This window comes from Papio anubis, chromosome 1, assembly GCF_008728515.1.
Source record: "Papio anubis isolate 15944 chromosome 1, Panubis1.0, whole genome shotgun sequence".
Taxonomy (NCBI): Eukaryota; Metazoa; Chordata; class Mammalia; order Primates; family Cercopithecidae; genus Papio; species Papio anubis.
Window position 1 is genome coordinate 111,425,725 of NC_044976.1, and position 17,478 is coordinate 111,443,202.

The 17,478-nt window shown below is 39.5% G+C and overlaps 1 protein-coding gene across 5 annotated transcripts in view; it reads left to right on the forward strand.

The window, feature by feature from the left end:
• The window catches only part of LRIG2 (leucine rich repeats and immunoglobulin like domains 2), a 62,734-nt gene that overhangs the window by 20,224 nt on the left and 25,032 nt on the right, over nt 1–17,478 (forward strand). For all 5 annotated transcript variants that reach the window (XM_021922326.2, XM_009215625.4, XM_003892407.5 and 2 more), the window contains 10 exons: nt 3,962–4,027; nt 5,901–5,975; nt 6,134–6,268; nt 6,826–6,969; nt 7,099–7,242; nt 8,358–8,501; nt 8,705–8,848; nt 11,467–11,547; nt 13,271–13,342; nt 13,480–13,548. In XM_021922326.2, the coding sequence (XP_021778018.1) occupies nt 3,962–4,027; nt 5,901–5,975; nt 6,134–6,268; nt 6,826–6,969; nt 7,099–7,242; nt 8,358–8,501; nt 8,705–8,848; nt 11,467–11,547; nt 13,271–13,342; nt 13,480–13,548 (1,074 nt within the window). The remainder of the gene's footprint in view (nt 1–3,961; nt 4,028–5,900; nt 5,976–6,133; nt 6,269–6,825; nt 6,970–7,098; nt 7,243–8,357; nt 8,502–8,704; nt 8,849–11,466; nt 11,548–13,270; nt 13,343–13,479; nt 13,549–17,478) is intronic.

Genomic DNA, 17,478 nt, shown 5'->3' on the forward strand with positions numbered 1-17,478 from the left:
TTTCAGAAAAAGAAAAAGGTTACTAAAGTTGACAGTGCTTATAACTCTAGCACTTAGTCCACTGCCTGGCACATGGTCCAATAAATGTTTATTGTATGAGTGACTAATCAGATCAATCCATATAATTCTAGTTAGACACTTGGTAACTTAAAACAGTTGTACCGATGCTGATGTATATTAGTTGCTTTCTATGATAGTACTGCTTTGGGAATATATTTCAGTTCACCTTTAGTGTTTTTTTAATCTTAACTGAATGTGGGTTTTGGAAGGGTCTAGAGAGCCTCATTATATGGGGCTCTGACCTATGAGGCTGCTTGAAAGCATATATCCTTTCAACAACATTGTCCAGTACAGAGGCTGCAGAGAATTTCAGGTATCCTTTGGGTTGCATTGAAAAGCCTATAGATTCTTCAAAGATGAGAGAAAATTACTCTTTCCCAAAACAGAGGACACTGGACAGTTTTCACTAGTACCGAATACTAAGTTATTTGTAACGTATAAATTGAGTTTAATTTTATTGCTTTAGGTTTCTTTAATAATTATTTTCTTTAAAAATGATTGTGTGGGTCATTGATTATTGACATTCATAGGAGAACTCTAGGAGATGAATACAGTCAAGAGTTACATTGCCGGCCGGGCGCGGTGGCTCAAGCCTGTAATCCCAGCACTTTGGGAGGCCGAGGCGGGTGGATCACGAGGTCAGGAGATCGAGACCATCCTGGCTAACATGGTGAAACCCCGTCTCTACTAAAAATACAAAAAAAAAAAACTAGCCGGGCGTGGTGGCGGGCGCCTGTAGTCCCAGCTACTCGGAGGCTGAGGCAGGAGAATGGCGTGAACCTGGGAGGCGGAGCTTGCAGTGAGCCGAGATCGCGCCACTGCACTCCAGCCTGGGTGACACAGCGCGAGACTCCGTCTCAAAAAAAAAAAAAAAAAAAAAAAAAAAGTTACATTGCTAGGAAGATTTAGGGTTGGGAAAGGCATTATGAACACTGTTAGGATTAAAATGAAAGCCCTTAATCTGGAAGGGGAAAACTGCTAAGTTATAGTAGTCACAAGATACAAAATTAGATCATACTATGCTAGCCTGCTACACAGATGATATTAGCTCTTCATTTGCCAGACTAAGCAGCTTGGAGTAGAATATAGAATATCTAACTTAAATTAGAACAGTTGAATTTCTCCTTGAGTCAAAACACCACAAAACGACAACAAAAAACATCTTTTCACTTATATTTTTATACAAGTGTATGTGTTTGTTGTTTAGTAGCAAGTGTGAATTGGATGAAGTATCTGAATATGAGATTTTTATGTGTAGTGAATTCATATTTTTATCCTTTATATTTTCTGACACCCTCCTCCTTTCATGAGTGTCCTTGAGCTGATACCTTGTGCCAGACATCCTGGCATATTTTAGAACTGCTGTGGAAAAGTGATGGTTTAACACACAGCTTCTGTTATGTCATGGTGTAAATTAAGCTCTTAAATGAAAGTGGCTAGCTTTTACAGATGGGCAGGCATGAATCTAGCTGAGAACAAATTGTTCTAATGTGATAGAGACATTCTTCAGACCTGCATGCGTCTGTCAACTGCCTACAGTGGCACAGTGAGATAAAGTGATCTGCAGTGTTTCTGTAATGTGTCCCTGTTGCTAGCCATCTTGTAACATACAGTACATCTTTTAGGCAGACAGCTTGTGTGGGCTGCATTCCACCTCAGCCTTGTAAAGATGCCAGAAGCATCAAGGTGAATTTTTAAAGCCTATTTAACTATTTAGACTTAACTAATTTCAGTGAAATCTCTACTGTATCTAATAAAGTACTTGCTAGAAGTGAGATGAAATTTCAGAATTTTAACTTTTATTGGTTGTTTTGACCTTAGATTGACCAATTAGTAATCTTTCTATGCCTGTTTCCATATTGGGAAAGTGAGTATTTTAAAAGTATTTGCCTCATAAGATTGTTGTGTGGATTTAGCCAGTTAATATGTGTCAAGTGCATAGGAGAATGCCTGCCTTAATAAATGCTAGCCACCAATGCCGTCATTATTATTAACATAATTTGGGGTGAGATTAATTTCCTTTTCCTGAAGGTGGATTGTGTTTTTTTTTGGAGCAGAGTCTTGCTTTGTCACCCAGACTGGAGTGCTGTGGTGCAATCTTGGCTCACTGCAACCTCCGCCTCAAGGGTTCAAGTGATTCTCCTGCCTCAGCCTCCCGAGTAGCTGAGATTACAGGTGCATGCCACCATGCCTGGCTAATTTTTTTGTATTTTTAGTAGAGATAGATTTCACTATGTTGGCCAGGCTGGTCTTGAACTCCTGACCTGGGGTAATCCACCTGCCTTGGCCTCCCGAAGTGCTGGGATTACAGGCGTGAGCCACCATGCCTGGCTTTTTTTTTTTTTTTTTAAAGGAAGGCCACATCCCTATCAAGGATGTGGTCAACTTCAATTTTAATACAGAAGCTCACCATTTTGACTTGTGAAATATATCTTCGAATGTATTTACAGTTAAGGTATAATACATAATCACTACAAGGAATAAAGAAACTATATACTGCTATGGAATGGTCTAAGATGTATTACTGAGTGAAAACAAGGGGCAAAATAATGTGTAAATTGTTCTATCATTTCTGTAAAACTTTGCTGTACATGCATAAAATATCTAGAAGTCTGCACAAGAAATGGCATATTTTCTTTCTTTCTTTTTTTTTTTTTTTGAGACGGAGTCTCGCTCTGTCGCCCAGGCTGGAGTGCAGTGGCCGGATCTCAGCTCACTGCAAGCTCCGCCTCCCGGGTTTATGCCATTCTCATGCCTCAGCCTCCCGAGTAGCTGGGACTACAGGCGCCCGCCACCCCCGTAGAGAGGGGGTTTCGCCGGGCGCGGTGGCTCAAGCCTGTAATCCCAGCACTTTGGGAGGCCGAGACGGGCGGATCACGAGGTCAGGAGGATCGACCATCCCGGGCGTAACACGGGAAACCCCGCCTCTACCAGTAAAAAATACAAAAAAAAAAAAAAACTAGCCGGGCGCAGGTGGCGGCTCGTAGTCCCAGCTACTCCGCAGGCTGAGGCAGGAGAATGGGCGAACCTGGGAGGCGGAGTTTGCAGTGAGCCTGGAGATCCGCCACTGCACTCCAGCCTGGGCTACAGAGCCAGACTCCATCTCAAAAAAAAAAAAAAAAAGAGAGGGGGTTTCACCACAGCTAGCTTACAGGGAAGGTCTCGGGATCTCCCTGACCTCGATCCACCTGCCTTGGGCCTCCCAAAGTGCTGGGATTACAGGCTTGAGCCACCGCGCCCGGCCGAAATGGCATATTTTCATTTGTTGTTACTGGGAAGGGGAATTGGGTGGCTGGAGACAAAAGTGGGAGACTTTTTACACTTTTTGATTATTGGACCATGTGAATGTATTCCCAAACTCGGAAGCTACACACACATATATAAATACACACACACGTAAAGTAAAATAGCTATTTTTAAATTGAGATATATTTTTATTCATCCTTTACAAACATTCTTGTTTGTCTCAAATTCACATTTAATAGGACTTTTTTTTTTTTTAATTAAAAACATTTTTTTTTGAGACAGAGTCTTGCTCTGTCACCCACGCTGGAGTGCAGTGACGTGAACTCGGCTCACTGCAACCTCCACCTCCCGGGTTCAAGCAATTCTCCTGCCTCAGCCTCCCGAGTAGCTGGGATTACAGGCATGTGCCACCACACCTGGCTGATACTTGTATTTTTAGTAGAGATGGCGTTTCACCATGTTTGCTAGGTGAGTCTTGAACTCCTGACCTCAGGTGATCCGCCTGCCTCAGCCTCCCCAAGTGCCAGGATTACAGGCATGAGCCACTGTACCTGGCCAAGAGGACTTTTAGTATTTCTATTCAGTTTCTTTTTTTTTTTTTCTTTAGGTCTACTCTCCAGCACTAAACTAAAAATGACATTTTGTCCTCTTTCAGGGATTTGAGTCATAATCGGTTGTCTAACTGGAACATCAGCTTGGAATCACAGATGTTACAGGAAGTGTAAGTTATATTTATTTATTTAAAGTTATGTTAAATTCCTGAGGGAACTTAATAAATTGTGATTTGCGGGATGTTCAATCCAGAGATGCCATAAAAAAATTGAAGGAAAAAATTAGTTAAAAGAAATAATTTGAAAACCTAAAATGTTTTGACTTTGTTATTATCAGACTGTCTTGGCATTGGGTTGGTGATTTCAAGTTGCAGGCTGTGGGGAAATATTTTACCTTCCTGGGGCTAAAAGTAAGATCTACACCTCTTCAGAGCAAATTATGTTTTGATTTTGGCCAAGTTTTCAGCCAGTGAAACTCTGTTGTATAACCTTTTTAAATGTCTTGACATGTTATCTAAGATTGGGAGCATCATGTCTAAAGTAGATTCATATGAAATAGAATCATCTTGATATCGTATGAGAATGTAATGGTTGATAGAATTCAGTTTTTCTCTTAACTAAAGTTTTTCCTTTAATACCGAGATGTATTATGTAATTTTGGAGGGAGTTTTCTAAGATATTATTAATATTAGTTTTTGCATCGTTACACTCCTAGAGCATTGTTACATTCCTAGAGGCACAACCATTAAGGTATGTAGGCCTATTTGCCTCTAGACTTAACACCCTCGGAACCCTGAGATTTACTTTCCTTTTTAATTCTTTGCTGACAGGGATACCTTCTTCATGCTCATTGTCTCTGCATTCTCTCCTCCTAGCCCCAAATTCACTACTTCTAATGTGTTGTGGATGAGTACACAGTTGACAAGTTTGTTAGCTGAAAGAGTAGGCACTGAGGAAAGACCTGAAAATGCTTCAGTGGGAAGTGCATGGGCTTTTTGTAACTTTGGTTGGTTTCCTGAAGGTCTTTAGTTCTGGTTTCTTTTCTGTGCTCTTTTGTTGAGATTGTTGAGGTTGTTCAATGACTAAAAACCAGGTTAATGAAATGTGATTGTATTAGATTTGCTACTAAAACATTTGAGACAATCTGTTTAAAGGGCTGCTGGGATCAGATGCAACACGTTATGTTATCTGTAAAATTAGTCATAGATTCCATCTCTGGGTGGGCTGATAAATTTCATCTGTGGTCTCAGGTAACACTCTCTAACATTTGTATAGCTTCAGAATATATATACACACACACACATTTATATGTGTGTGTTTATGTATATTTAGAGAAAGAGAGATCTGGATGGACTGATTATGCCTTCTTTGTTTAAGGACTCAAATTAGCTGTTGTAAACCCAACTTATTCAAAGAACTTTGCTTGAACTAACAATATTTAATGTGGAAAATACTTCGTAGCCTTTCTGATATTAATACCAATAGTAGATCAACACTATGAAAACACATTTCTTGGCCAGGCGTGGTGGCTTACACCAGTAATCCCAGTACTTTGGGAGGCCAAGGTGGGCGGATCACCTGAGGTCAGGAGTTTGAGATCAGCTTGGCCAACATGGTGAAACCTGTCTCTACTAAAAATACAAAATTAGCCAGGCGTGGTGGTGCATGCCTGTAATCCCAGATACTCAGGAGGCTAAGGCAGGAGAATCACTTGAACCCAGGAGGCAGAGGTTGCAGTGAGGCGAGATTGCACCATTGCACTCCAGCCTGGGCAAAAATAATGAAACTCTGTCTCAAAAAAAAAAAAAAAAGAAAGAAAGAAAATAACTTTAAAATTAAATTTTAATTTAAAAATTAAAATTTCTCATTAAAACCTCTAATTTCTCAATAAGTACATTTTTATTTTAGTCTAACTCATTCTGAGTCATAATTATTTTTCAAATTTGGCACCTATTCTAAAGAATATGTGTTAGCCAGATGGTAGAATTCAAGAGGTAATATTTCCCTCACTAAACATTTAAATCTGTTTTTCCTCTTGCCTAGGAAAATGAATTACAATGAACTAACAGAAATCCCGTATTTTGGAGAACCAACGTCTAATATTACTCTACTTTCATTGTAAGTTAATAAGTTTTCAGGTTTTTTATTTAAATTATGAATAGTATGCAGTTTTTTTTTTTTTAAAGCACATATATTGTTGATTCTAATTATTTAACGTTTTTGTGGCCTGGGGTGGATCCAGTGGCAGCAGCTTCATTATAATCTTTGTTTTACAGAGTCCATAATATAATCCCAGAAATAAATGCACAGGCGCTCCAGTTTTACCCTGCTCTGCAGAGTTTAGACCTCAGCTCAAATATAATATCAGAAATCAAGACATCTTCATTTCCTCACATGCAGCTTAAATACCTGTAAGTAACACAGATTAAATTAGATTTACTTTAAAGCACATGTTTATTATTCATCAGTACCTATCTTTTCAAAAGTATTTATTTATTGTGCTTTTTATATGCATATGTGAGACAAACCTAGGGTTGGTATATTGGGTGGTTGGCTTTGCCCACTCACCCCACAAGCTCCCTAAAGAAAGATCGCACTATTGTCAGAAAATACTGGTAAATATCAAGGGTAATTTTGAGATTCAATTTTTTTTTGTTTTTTAAACCAAGCTTTCTAAAAGGTAAATAGAGATTTGTTAAACAATGGCTTACCGTATATAATGATAATTAGCATGCGTGCCCGTGTTTTCCAGTTTACAGAGCATATTCACACATGCTGTTTTGTAACAACCTAAATGAAGTAGGTAGCCTCCATAGATGAAGAAACAGAGCATTTAAATGATTTATAAAGTTGTGGATAGTCATTAAGTGATAGCTGGGGGCTTACACATAGATATTTGGCAGCTTTCTAGTGGTAGAATTTTTATTTTACTAAATGTTTTCTTTTGCTATTATCTTGTTTATTTTAGGAATTTAAGTAATAACAGGATAACCACCTTGGAGGCTGGCTGCTTCGATAATTTATCGAGTTCCTTATTAGTGGTAAAGTTAAACCGTAACCGAATTAGCATGATTCCACCTAAGATCTTCAAGCTGCCTCACCTCCAATTCTTGTGAGTAACGAAATAGTTGGATTATAAACGATAGTTTTTTTGTTACAGGGTCTTTTTCTTTTTAATTTAATTACTGTTAGAGCATTTCAGCAAACCAATTTCCTGACTCTAAAACTATTTTTGTTAAAGGGAACTTAAAAGAAACAGAATTAAAATTGTGGAAGGTCTTACATTCCAAGGGCTTGACTCCTTAAGATCTTTGAAAATGCAGCGGAATGGAATTAGCAAACTTAAGGATGGAGCATTTTTTGGCTTAAATAACATGGAAGAACTGTAAGTACTCGGGACTAGAGGTGATTATTAGGAAAGTAGTCTGTCTGGGACTTTTCAATGTCAAATGGCTAGGATAGTTGTTCTGATTATAATTATAGAGATATGTTCATTCTTTCCCTGCTCACTGATGTGAAATAAGTGTACATAAAACCTTTAAAGTTTTGTTAGCTAACTGATCATTTTTGAAATAATTCTTACAAACTTCTCATCTAAAAAGTTTATATTCTTTTTTTTTTCTTTTTGAGACAGAGTCTCACTCTGTTGCCCTGGCTGGAGTGCAATGGCGTGATCTCGGCTCCTGCAACCTCCGCCTCCCAGGTTCAAGCAACTCTCCTGCCTCAGCCTCCTGAGTAGCTGGGATTACAGGCGCGTGCCACCAGCCCTGGCTAATTTTTGTATTTTTAGTAGAGACGGGGTTTCTCCATGTTGGTCAGGCTGGTCTCAAATTCCTGACCTCGTCATCTACCCACCTCAGCCTCCCAAAGTGCTGGGATTACAGTCGCAAGCCACTGCACCAGGGCAAAAAGTTTATATTCTTAATGTTTTAGTTAATGAAAATTATCAGAATTTATCCAAATGGGTATACTATACCACTTGGCCTGTTGGTTTTGTAGAGCTGCTCTTTTAGACAGTCTTAGTATCTTCTAGCACTAAATCTTTTTTTTTTTTTTTTGAGATGGAGTCTTGCTCTGTCGCCAGACTGGAGTACAAGGGGCGCGATCTCGGCTCACTGCAACCTCTGCCTCATGGGTTCAAGCCTTTCTCCTGCCTCAGCTTCCTAACTGGGACTACAGGCGTGTGCTGGCACGCCCAGTTAATTTTTGTATTTTTCATAGAAACAGGGTTTTACCATGTTGGTCAGGATGGTCTCAATCTTTTGACCTTGTGATCTGCCCACCTCAGCCTCCCAAAGTGCTGGGATTACAGGCGTGAGCCACTGCGCCCAGCCAAGCACTAAATCTTAAATAAAATATACATTTTTATTGAATAGAATTGGTCAGCTCAGTTGGCTTGAACAAAGATATATGCTTCTCTGGGAAAAACTTAAGATTTAAAGCTAGTTAATTGAACTGCCTTGTTTTGGAACGTATTTTCTTCTTTCTCTAATTCTGCAGAGAACTGGAACACAATAACCTTACACGAGTGAACAAGGGGTGGTTATATGGCTTGCGAATGTTACAGCAGCTCTATGTGAGCCAGAATGCTATTGAAAGAATCAGCCCTGATGCATGGGAGTTCTGCCAAAGACTATCCGAACTGTAAGTGTTGGATAGCATTTCACTGGAGGCTGTGAGACTAGAGCAGATTGAAATAAATCATTCCCATGGACAGTAATGAGATATAACATCCCTCTTTACTAGAAATTTGTAGAAAGCTCTAAATTTACCATGTAGATGTAGTAAGAATTGTAAGTTGAACCAAATACAATGAATTCCTTACCTTCCACATTTCTTGTTTTCAGTGATTTGTCGTATAACCAGCTGACCCGCCTGGATGAATCTACCTTTGTGGGTCTGAGCTTATTGGAGAGATTGAATTTGGGAGACAACAGAGTCACTCATATTGCTGATGGTGTATTTAGATTTCTTTCCAATCTTCAGACATTGTAAGTATATCCATTCTCTTTTTTGGTTGTTGTTACTGATTTTTTTAGTACAATAAAGCAAATTAATTAAAACAGCTAATCAGTCTGCAAATTATGTATGCTAATATTTTGTGGTTCTTCTGTCCTGTGCCTCAGAGCAAGATAGTTTTATTTGTCTCCATCTCCATAAAAATCTCAAGCCTGTAGTAGGCAATTCAGTTTGTAGTTTAATTCTGAGTTAATCCCATAAACAGCAAAGCATGTCTTATTGTGTTAGTTGCTATGGAATAAAACACAGTTGCTAGTGTCAGGAATGCAGTCATTTTCTTGTTCCTTTGAACTTGACAATACACCAGAGCTACTAGTTCTCATTCAAAAGGATGCAGGATGTGTAGAGGGAACTGCCATGGTAGGAGATCAGTTCACTGTTACTGGTTTGCTACATGACTTTGGATGGAAGAAACTAATACTTACTATCTGATGTGTGCCAGGTGCTTTCAAATACTAGGATGATACTGCTGTTTTCCATATTAGGAGGCTGAGGTTCAGAGAAATTTAAATAATTTTCTCAAAGTCACATAGCTTGTAAATATTGGGCCAGAATCAGATCCCAGGTCTGTTTGATGCTAAAGCTCATGCCCATTTTATCATACCACCAGAAGAACAAAATCACTTAGCTTTTCCTGGGCATCATTTTTTCTTCTCTTTTATACGGCGAAGGAAGGATATAGGATTAGATGGTTGCTAAAGGCAGTTTCCATGCTAAAATTCTGTAGTACTGTAAGTTAACTCAATTTACAGAATATAAGAATATGTTTTTATGAACTTTTTGTATTTATATATAAATATATCTAATTTTAGAATATAATTTTACTAAATAAAGAGGTATTTTAATGAAATATAGTAGTCTCAAACACAGAGCAGAATAAAAGAAAACAAAGAGTAAGTAGTAGAGTCTTAAGTTTCCTGAATAGGGGACTTTATGGTCGTTAGGTTTTGAGTTGAAATGGTTCAGAGAAGAGGCAGGTTCCCAACTTGGAGACCTAACCATCAATGAGAGGGAAAGCAAGATAATTTTGTGAAGGGTATATACATGCACAGGTGTGTATTTGATTTTTTTTTTAACTTTCTTTAGATTTGGCCTTGAAAAATTAAAAGTGATTGTATTTTTCCTTTTCCTATATTATCAGAAGTGAAATTGGATCAATGCAATCTCAGAAACTTAGATGTAACTGCAGCCTTTTGGCAGTTGAAGGGGTCGCAAATAGGTTATTTTAGTATACCACTGATTATTACTTTTAGAATTAAAGTTTAAGGAAGTAATAGCAGAAGTAAATGGTTGTGTAATACCACAGAGATAGTTAAGACAGAATTAGGATCAAATCTGGGGAATTCTGGCTTTAGCCTCGTGCTTTTGCCAGGGTAGATACAGTTCTTAATTTGTTGAATGGTTTCTATTTATGCTGTGCTGTGGAGGAGGGGGAAAGTCCTGAAGAGCTGAGCCATTGGTTCTTTCATTATTTATTCCTTAGTAAAATAAAATGAGCTTTATTAGCGTTTCACTTAAAGAAAGCTAAGTGAAAAGAGGGATCTCCTCTTTACTGCTAATCACACAACTCTGCATGTCCCTTATAAAGTAGAAAGCTTTGTGCTTTATTATGAGATGACTTAAAGAAGCAAAAGTGATTAAATATTTTTAATTCTATGGAAATAATTATTTTATCATAACATGATGTGGTACAATTGCATTTCCTCTGAGAATGGAACAGTGAATTTTAGAAGATCCATAGTTTCCCTTTGAAAGAAAATCTGATGACACTGTAACACATGGGTATATCATTTTTGCTTCCCATGGGGCATCTTTAATTGCTCTTGAGCAGTGAAGCTCTGTATTGATACTACTCTTTGTCAGCCATTGTAAGTTTAAGGTCCCAGGGGAAGGCTTGGGTCACCCAGAAATCCCATTAGTCTGAAATCAGATTTATAAGCCATATACTCTGCATCTTGAAACCCTCCTCTTTTCAGGACCCTGTGTATACTTTTTAATATGCTAACATAATGAGGGACTCTTAGCTCAGAAGAGTAATACTTTTAGCAGGTTGCTTTATTTGTCAAGGCCAGCTTAATTCTTAGCTTATAAGAATCAGTTCTTACATGTTTATTACAGATATTTCTTTTTTTTTTTTTTTTTTTGAGATGGAGTCTCGCTCTGCCGCCCAGGCTGGAGTGCAATGGCTGGATCTCAGCTCACTGCAAGCTCCGCCTCCCGGGTTCACGCCATTCTCCTGCCTCAGCCTCCCGAGTAGTTGGGACTACAGGTGCCCGCCACCGCGCCCGGCTAGTTTTTTGTATTTTTTAGTAGAGACGGGGTTTCACCGTGTTAGCCAGGATGGTCTCGATCTCCTGACCTCGTGATCCGCCCGTCTCGGCCTCCCAAAGTGCTGGGATTACAGGCTTGAGCCACCGTGCCCGGCCCAGATATTTCTTAAGAAGCAGAGTTGAGCCTTCTTCATAAATAACTGTTAAAGTAAGGATCAGAATTAGCATGTGCACCTTGACATCACCATGCCAGGATGCTGCTCAATGTTATAATGGTTGTATTGACTAATAGAACCTGTCTTTCTCTGACATTTTTGTAGAGACTTAAGAAACAATGAAATTTCATGGGCCATAGAAGATGCTAGTGAAGCCTTTGCTGGACTCACAAGTCTCACTAAATTGTATGTATTTATAATATTTATGTATGTCTGCATAGGCGTGTTTTCAAGAACCGACTGTAAATATGACTGAATTATGTTTATTTCATATGGCTAGAAAGTCTGAGCTTTCTGACACTCTGGGAGCTTTGTGGGGGTTTCTTTGTTTGTTCGTTATTTTGAGACCGAGTCTCACTCTGTAGCCCAGACTGGGGTGCAGTGGCATGATCTTGGCTCACTACAACCTCTGCCTCCTAGATCCCTGTTCAAGCAATTCGCCTGCCTCAGCCACCTGAGTAGCTTGGATTACAGGCGTGTGCCACCATGCCCAGCTAATTTTTGTATTTTTAGTAGAGATGGGGTTTCACCATCTTGGCCAGGCTGGTCTTGAACTCCTGACCTCGTGATCTGCCTGCCTCGGCCTCCCAAAGTGCTGGGATTACAGGTATGAGCCACTGCACCTGGCTGGTTTTTTCTTTTTCTTTTTTTTTTTTTTGAGACGGAGTCTTGCTCTGTCGCCCGGGCTGGAGTGCAGTGGCCGGATCTCAGCTCACTGCAAGCTCCGCCTCCCGGGTTTAGCCATTCTCCTGCCTCAGCCTCCCGAGTAGCTGGGACGACAGGCGCCACCACCTCGCCTGGCTAGTTTGTTTTTTTTTTTTTTTTTTTTGTATTTTTTGTAGAGACGGAGTTTCACCGTGTTAGCCAGGATGGTCTCGATCTCCTGACCTCGTGATCCGCCCGTCTCGGCCTCCCAAAGTGCTGGGATTACAGGCTTGAGCCACCGTGCCTGGCCTTTTTTTTTTTTATTTTGAGACAGGGTCTTGCTCTGTCACCCAGGCTGGAGTGCTGTGGCGCAGTCACAGCTCACAGCAGCCTCAACCTCCTGGGCTCAAGTGATCTCCCACCTTGGCATCCTAAGGAGCTAGGACTAAAGGTGTGTACCACCATGCCCAGCTAATTAACTTTTTTTTTTTTTTTGTAGAGACAGAGTTCTAACTATATTGCCCAGGCTGGTCTTGAACTCCTGGGCTCAAGTGATCCTCCCACCTTGGCCTCCCAAAGTGCTGGGATTATAGGCATGAGCCACCATGCCCAGCTAGTTTTTCTGTTTCTGTGGTTTTTTTTTGTTGTTGTTGTTGTTGGGGCACTTTTTATTGAAAAAGCATTCCTATGGACACTTAAAGAGAAGTTATTTATAGAAGTAGAATTTCTATTCAAGTAAAAGGAATGCATTGAGAAAGTAATGTCTTGATAATCTGTTTGATTTGTAGTTTGTTTAATTGTATGAGATTTATGAGTAATTTATCTAGCAGAAGTAGAGCATTCTCTCACATAAGATTTTAGATCTTCTCCCATGAGAATAATTTCTCCAAAGGGTCACACTTGTCTGAATTTCTCTGACAATCTTTTGCTATGAATGGAGACATGAGGAATATAATTGAATTTAGCATCTGAAAATTACCAGTTTATCAGTGGTCAAGATGGTTGTTCACCTCATTGAGCTTTGATAGACGCCTTTATGCTATGTTTTACATTGATTAATAATTAAATTTCATAACTTTCTTAAAAATGCATGGTTCTCATCAAATTGTACACGTTAAATATGTGTATTTTTTTGTATACAGTTGTACCTCAGTAAAGCTGTTAAATATACAAAAAAGTACGCTAAGCAAAAATAGGTAGATGTTTAATGAATTTAATTTTGTTTAGTGGAGAGCTTTCTTACAAAGGTCTGTTTATATTTCAGAGTCTTACAAGGAAACCAGATTAAGTCAATTACAAAGAAAGCATTCATTGGTCTTGAATCCCTTGAGCATCTGTAAGTATTTGTCATACATTTTGCTTACTCTATAAATAATCTTTGCTATTAGCAGAGGTTTTCATGACCATGTAAAGTGTTTATGTAACTTGATATAGAAATGGTGACTGATAATGTTTCATTTCTCTTTATTTCAGAGATTTGAACAATAATGCTATAATGTCTATCCAAGAAAATGCTTTTTCTCAGACTCATTTGAAAGAACTGTAAGTAACTTGTCTTTTTAGGATCACCAGTTGGATCATTGTTCCTGCTTGTTGTGCTTAAAGTGTGATGGGAGTGACCCAAGTTATTTCCAAAAGCACACAGTTCAGGCAGGAAGAAAGTATTAATACTCAGTTATTTTAGTGGCTAGAGGTAATTTTAAAATACCCAACACTGAAAAGCCCAGAGTGTGTGGCATCAAGACCTTCTGTTTTGCCTGTTCTACCAATGCTTATAATTAGGAGACCTTAGCACTGCTCCTTATGCTTTATGTATAACCTACTGTTCCTTTTTGGATTATCAGAAATATGTGTTACCAGTTCTTAACACTTTGTGTGGGTTACAATAAAGGTATCAGGTAATTTTGTTTTATAGTTTCCGAGGTGATTTAACACTTAGGATAATTGTCAGAGAAGAGTCTCTAACCTGTTCAAACTACTAAAATGTCAAAATAGACAAGTGTGTATATGTACCCTTTTTCATTCATGAGTTTTAAAAATTGCTCTTACTGGTTTCGAGATTTCCCTAGGGGATTGGAAGTTAGTTGGGCATTGGTATTATTTATATTTATATATTTTATATTTTTTTGGAGACAGAGTCTTGCTCTATCCCCCAGGCTGGAGTGCAGTGGTGTGATCTCGGCCCACTGCAACATCTGCCTCCTGGGTTCAAGCGATTCTCATGCCTCAGCATCCTGAGTAGCTAGGATTACAGGTGCCTGCCACCACACCCGACTAATTTTTGTATTTTTAATAGAGACAGGGTTTCGCCATGTTGGCCAGCTGGTCTCGAACTCCTGACCTCAGGTGATCTGTCCGCTTCAGCCTCCCAAAGTGCTGGGATTACAGGCGTGAGCCACCAGTCCTGGCCTGGTATTGTTTTTAAACTCTATTGATTCAAATATGCAGTCGGGTAAGAACCACTAGACAATAGAAATTATTTTGCCTTGCCTGGGAAGCTACTCAAAGGATACTCTGTGGAGCAGAACTGGTTGATGACAATATAAGGATAGAAATGCAGCCGGGCACGGTGGCTCAAGCCTGTAATCCCAGCACTTTGGGAGGCCAAGACGGGCGGATCACGAGGTCAGGAGATCGAGACCATCCTGGCTAACACGGTGAAACCCCGTCTCTACTAAAAAATACAAAAAAACAAAAACTAGCCGGGCGAGGTGGCGGCCGCCTGTAGTCCCAGCTACTCGGGAGGCTGAGGCAGGAGAATGGCGTGAACCCGGGAGGGGGAGCTTGCAGTGAGCTGAGATCAGGCCACTGCACTCCAGCCCGGGCGACAGAGCGAGACTCCATCTCAAAAAAAAAAAAAAAAAGATAGAAATGCAGAATAAGCATTTAGAAACTTTTAGAACAATTTGACATTACTGTGACACTTTTGTTGTAGTTTATAAAAGTATTGGTCTGCAGTAGATTGGCAGTTTAAAAGACTGGTCCTTACCATGGATAATTTGAGATGCACTGGAAATGTGTGAGTTTTCAAACTGCCTAGGTTCAAATCCTTACTCCATTCCTTACAACTGTGTGACAGTGGGCCAACTGTTAGCCTAAGACTCAGTTTCTGTTCCCAGAATGGGGATAGCACCTCCCTCAGGGTTATGTGAAGATAAAGTGAGATAACTTGTTTACTCAAATATTTATTCATTATCTGCTATGTAGGATACTGTTCTGGATGATGAAAACAGTAGTGAACAAGACAGAGTCTCTGTGCTCATAGCATATTACAGTAAATCCTAGTGAGGAAGATAAATAATATACCAGTAGATATATAATATCTCATCAGGTAACAACTGAAGAAAAATAAAACTAGGTCAAAGGTATGGAGAGTGATGGGGATTGCTATTTTAGATAAAGTAGTGAGGGGAAACTCTTTTGAAGATACAGCATTTGAACCACGACCTTAATGAAATGGCAAACCATGTGAACACTCGGTGAATGGCTTCCCAGGCACAAGGAATAGGAAGTAAAATGAGTTTAGAGAGTTAAGCAGAGTAGAATAATTAAATATGTACAATTTTTTTTGATATTAATCATCTTATTTCTCATTAGTCGTTCTCTTCATTTGTTGCAGTATTTTTTTTTTTTTTACATTAATTAATTTTTTTTTGAGGTGGAATCTCACTCTTGCCCAGGCAGGAGTCCAGTTGTGCCATTGCAGCTCACTGCAACCTCCGCCTCCCAGGTTCAAGTGATTCTCCTGCCTCAGCCTCCTGAGTAGCTGGGACTACAGGTGTATGCCACCATGCCTGGCTAATTTTTTTTTTTTTTTTTTTTTTTAGTAGAGACGGGGTTTCGCTGTGTTAACCAGGATGGTCTCGATCTCCTGACCTCGTGATCCGCCTGCCTCAGCCTCCCAAAGTGCTGGGATTACAGGCGTGAGCCACGGCATGTAGCCTGTCAAGATATTTTTCTTTTATCCCAAACTGCTTTGTTCTAACTTACCTTTTTTGTTGTTCTTGAAAAGCATATCGAATTTACAGTTTTATTAGGTCCAACAATAAAATTATGCTCATATTTTTCTTTTTAAAGAGACAGGAGGCAGATCATAATAGACCATGAGGAATTAAGATTTTTGCTTTTTTGAACGTACTAGGAAACGAGGGTTTTGAGAAAATGCTCAGCAGAGCTTGGCACAGAGTAGAAGTGGAGTAATGTTAACAATAAAGAGTAAAATTAAAATGTTATGAAAATCATCATTAGTTATTTTCTGCCAGATTCTTAAAGTAGATATTTTGATCTGTTGAGATATTTTGAGTTATTTCTCACAGGCTTAGTTTAATTATAAGTTGTGACTTACTACAAATTAGTATCCCCCCCGCCTTTTTTTTTTTTTTTTTTTTTTTTGTCAGTGATAACCTGAGGGCCAGCAAGAAAGTTTTAACTGTTAGGAGAACTCAATTTAACATAAAATTTAAACAGTAGGTGAAAGCAAATATTGCAGTCGCAATCTTCAGAGAGTCATTTAATAATTTGGGAGTTGTGACAAAGATTCTTTGGTTAACCAACCTTTAGGCAAGCAAGCCCTTAAACCTTCTCCTAGGCCTAGCTGTGTAAAATCCAATTTTAGCACGAACCCTGTAAAACCAGTTTAGCAAGAACTCTTCCACAATGTAGACCATTCCCAGGTGATGTCTGATCACCCTGGCTTGTCTTCAGCAAGAATCCTGTTAGGGTTTAGCCAGAGTCTCCCTTTCTCTGGATGTTATTTTTTAGTAATTTCACATCCACTGAATGGGATGAAAGCAAACCCACCTTGCTCCTTGGCTATACTTGCCCTTGCTGTTTCCCTACTGTCTCTCCCTCACTGAGTTGAGCCCAGTCTCTCTCCCCAACTGCAACATCACATTGCCATGGTTCCTATATCTATTGAGATGATCCTGAATAACGTCTGCCTTACCATACTTTAACAAGTATCACTGAGTAATTTTTCATTTAACAGTTATGGTGCTGTGACTCCGATAGGATCAGATTCATCATTGGACCCCCAGACCTCTCACCCAGGACCCCAAGTGTGCACCTTTGAAGCCATTGTCTTCACTCCTGACTGATAGATCGGGGATCCAATGGTGAGTCAGACTATGAACCATTGCTCCGGACAAACATCCGTTGAAGCTGGTAAGGAAAGATTTCGATTCTCAAGATTGTGAATATATTCTCTGGAGTTGGGCTAGAGGCCAGGCTTCTTTTGAAAGGTACCTCCTGGGCTTGAAGGTCTTCCTGGCTCTCTTTCCTGAGTGGGGTTTATTCCCTGACTCCCTGGACTAAAAGTTCTTGGAACTCTGTGAGGCTACTCTGTTCTCTGTAATGGATCCTACTTCTCCCATGGCAATTTCTCTGGCATCTGAATCCCTTCTTTTTGAGCCCCTGCTAACTCTATTGCTCCACCACTCGTTTTGTCCACCTCCTCCTTGTTGAACCTTTTTT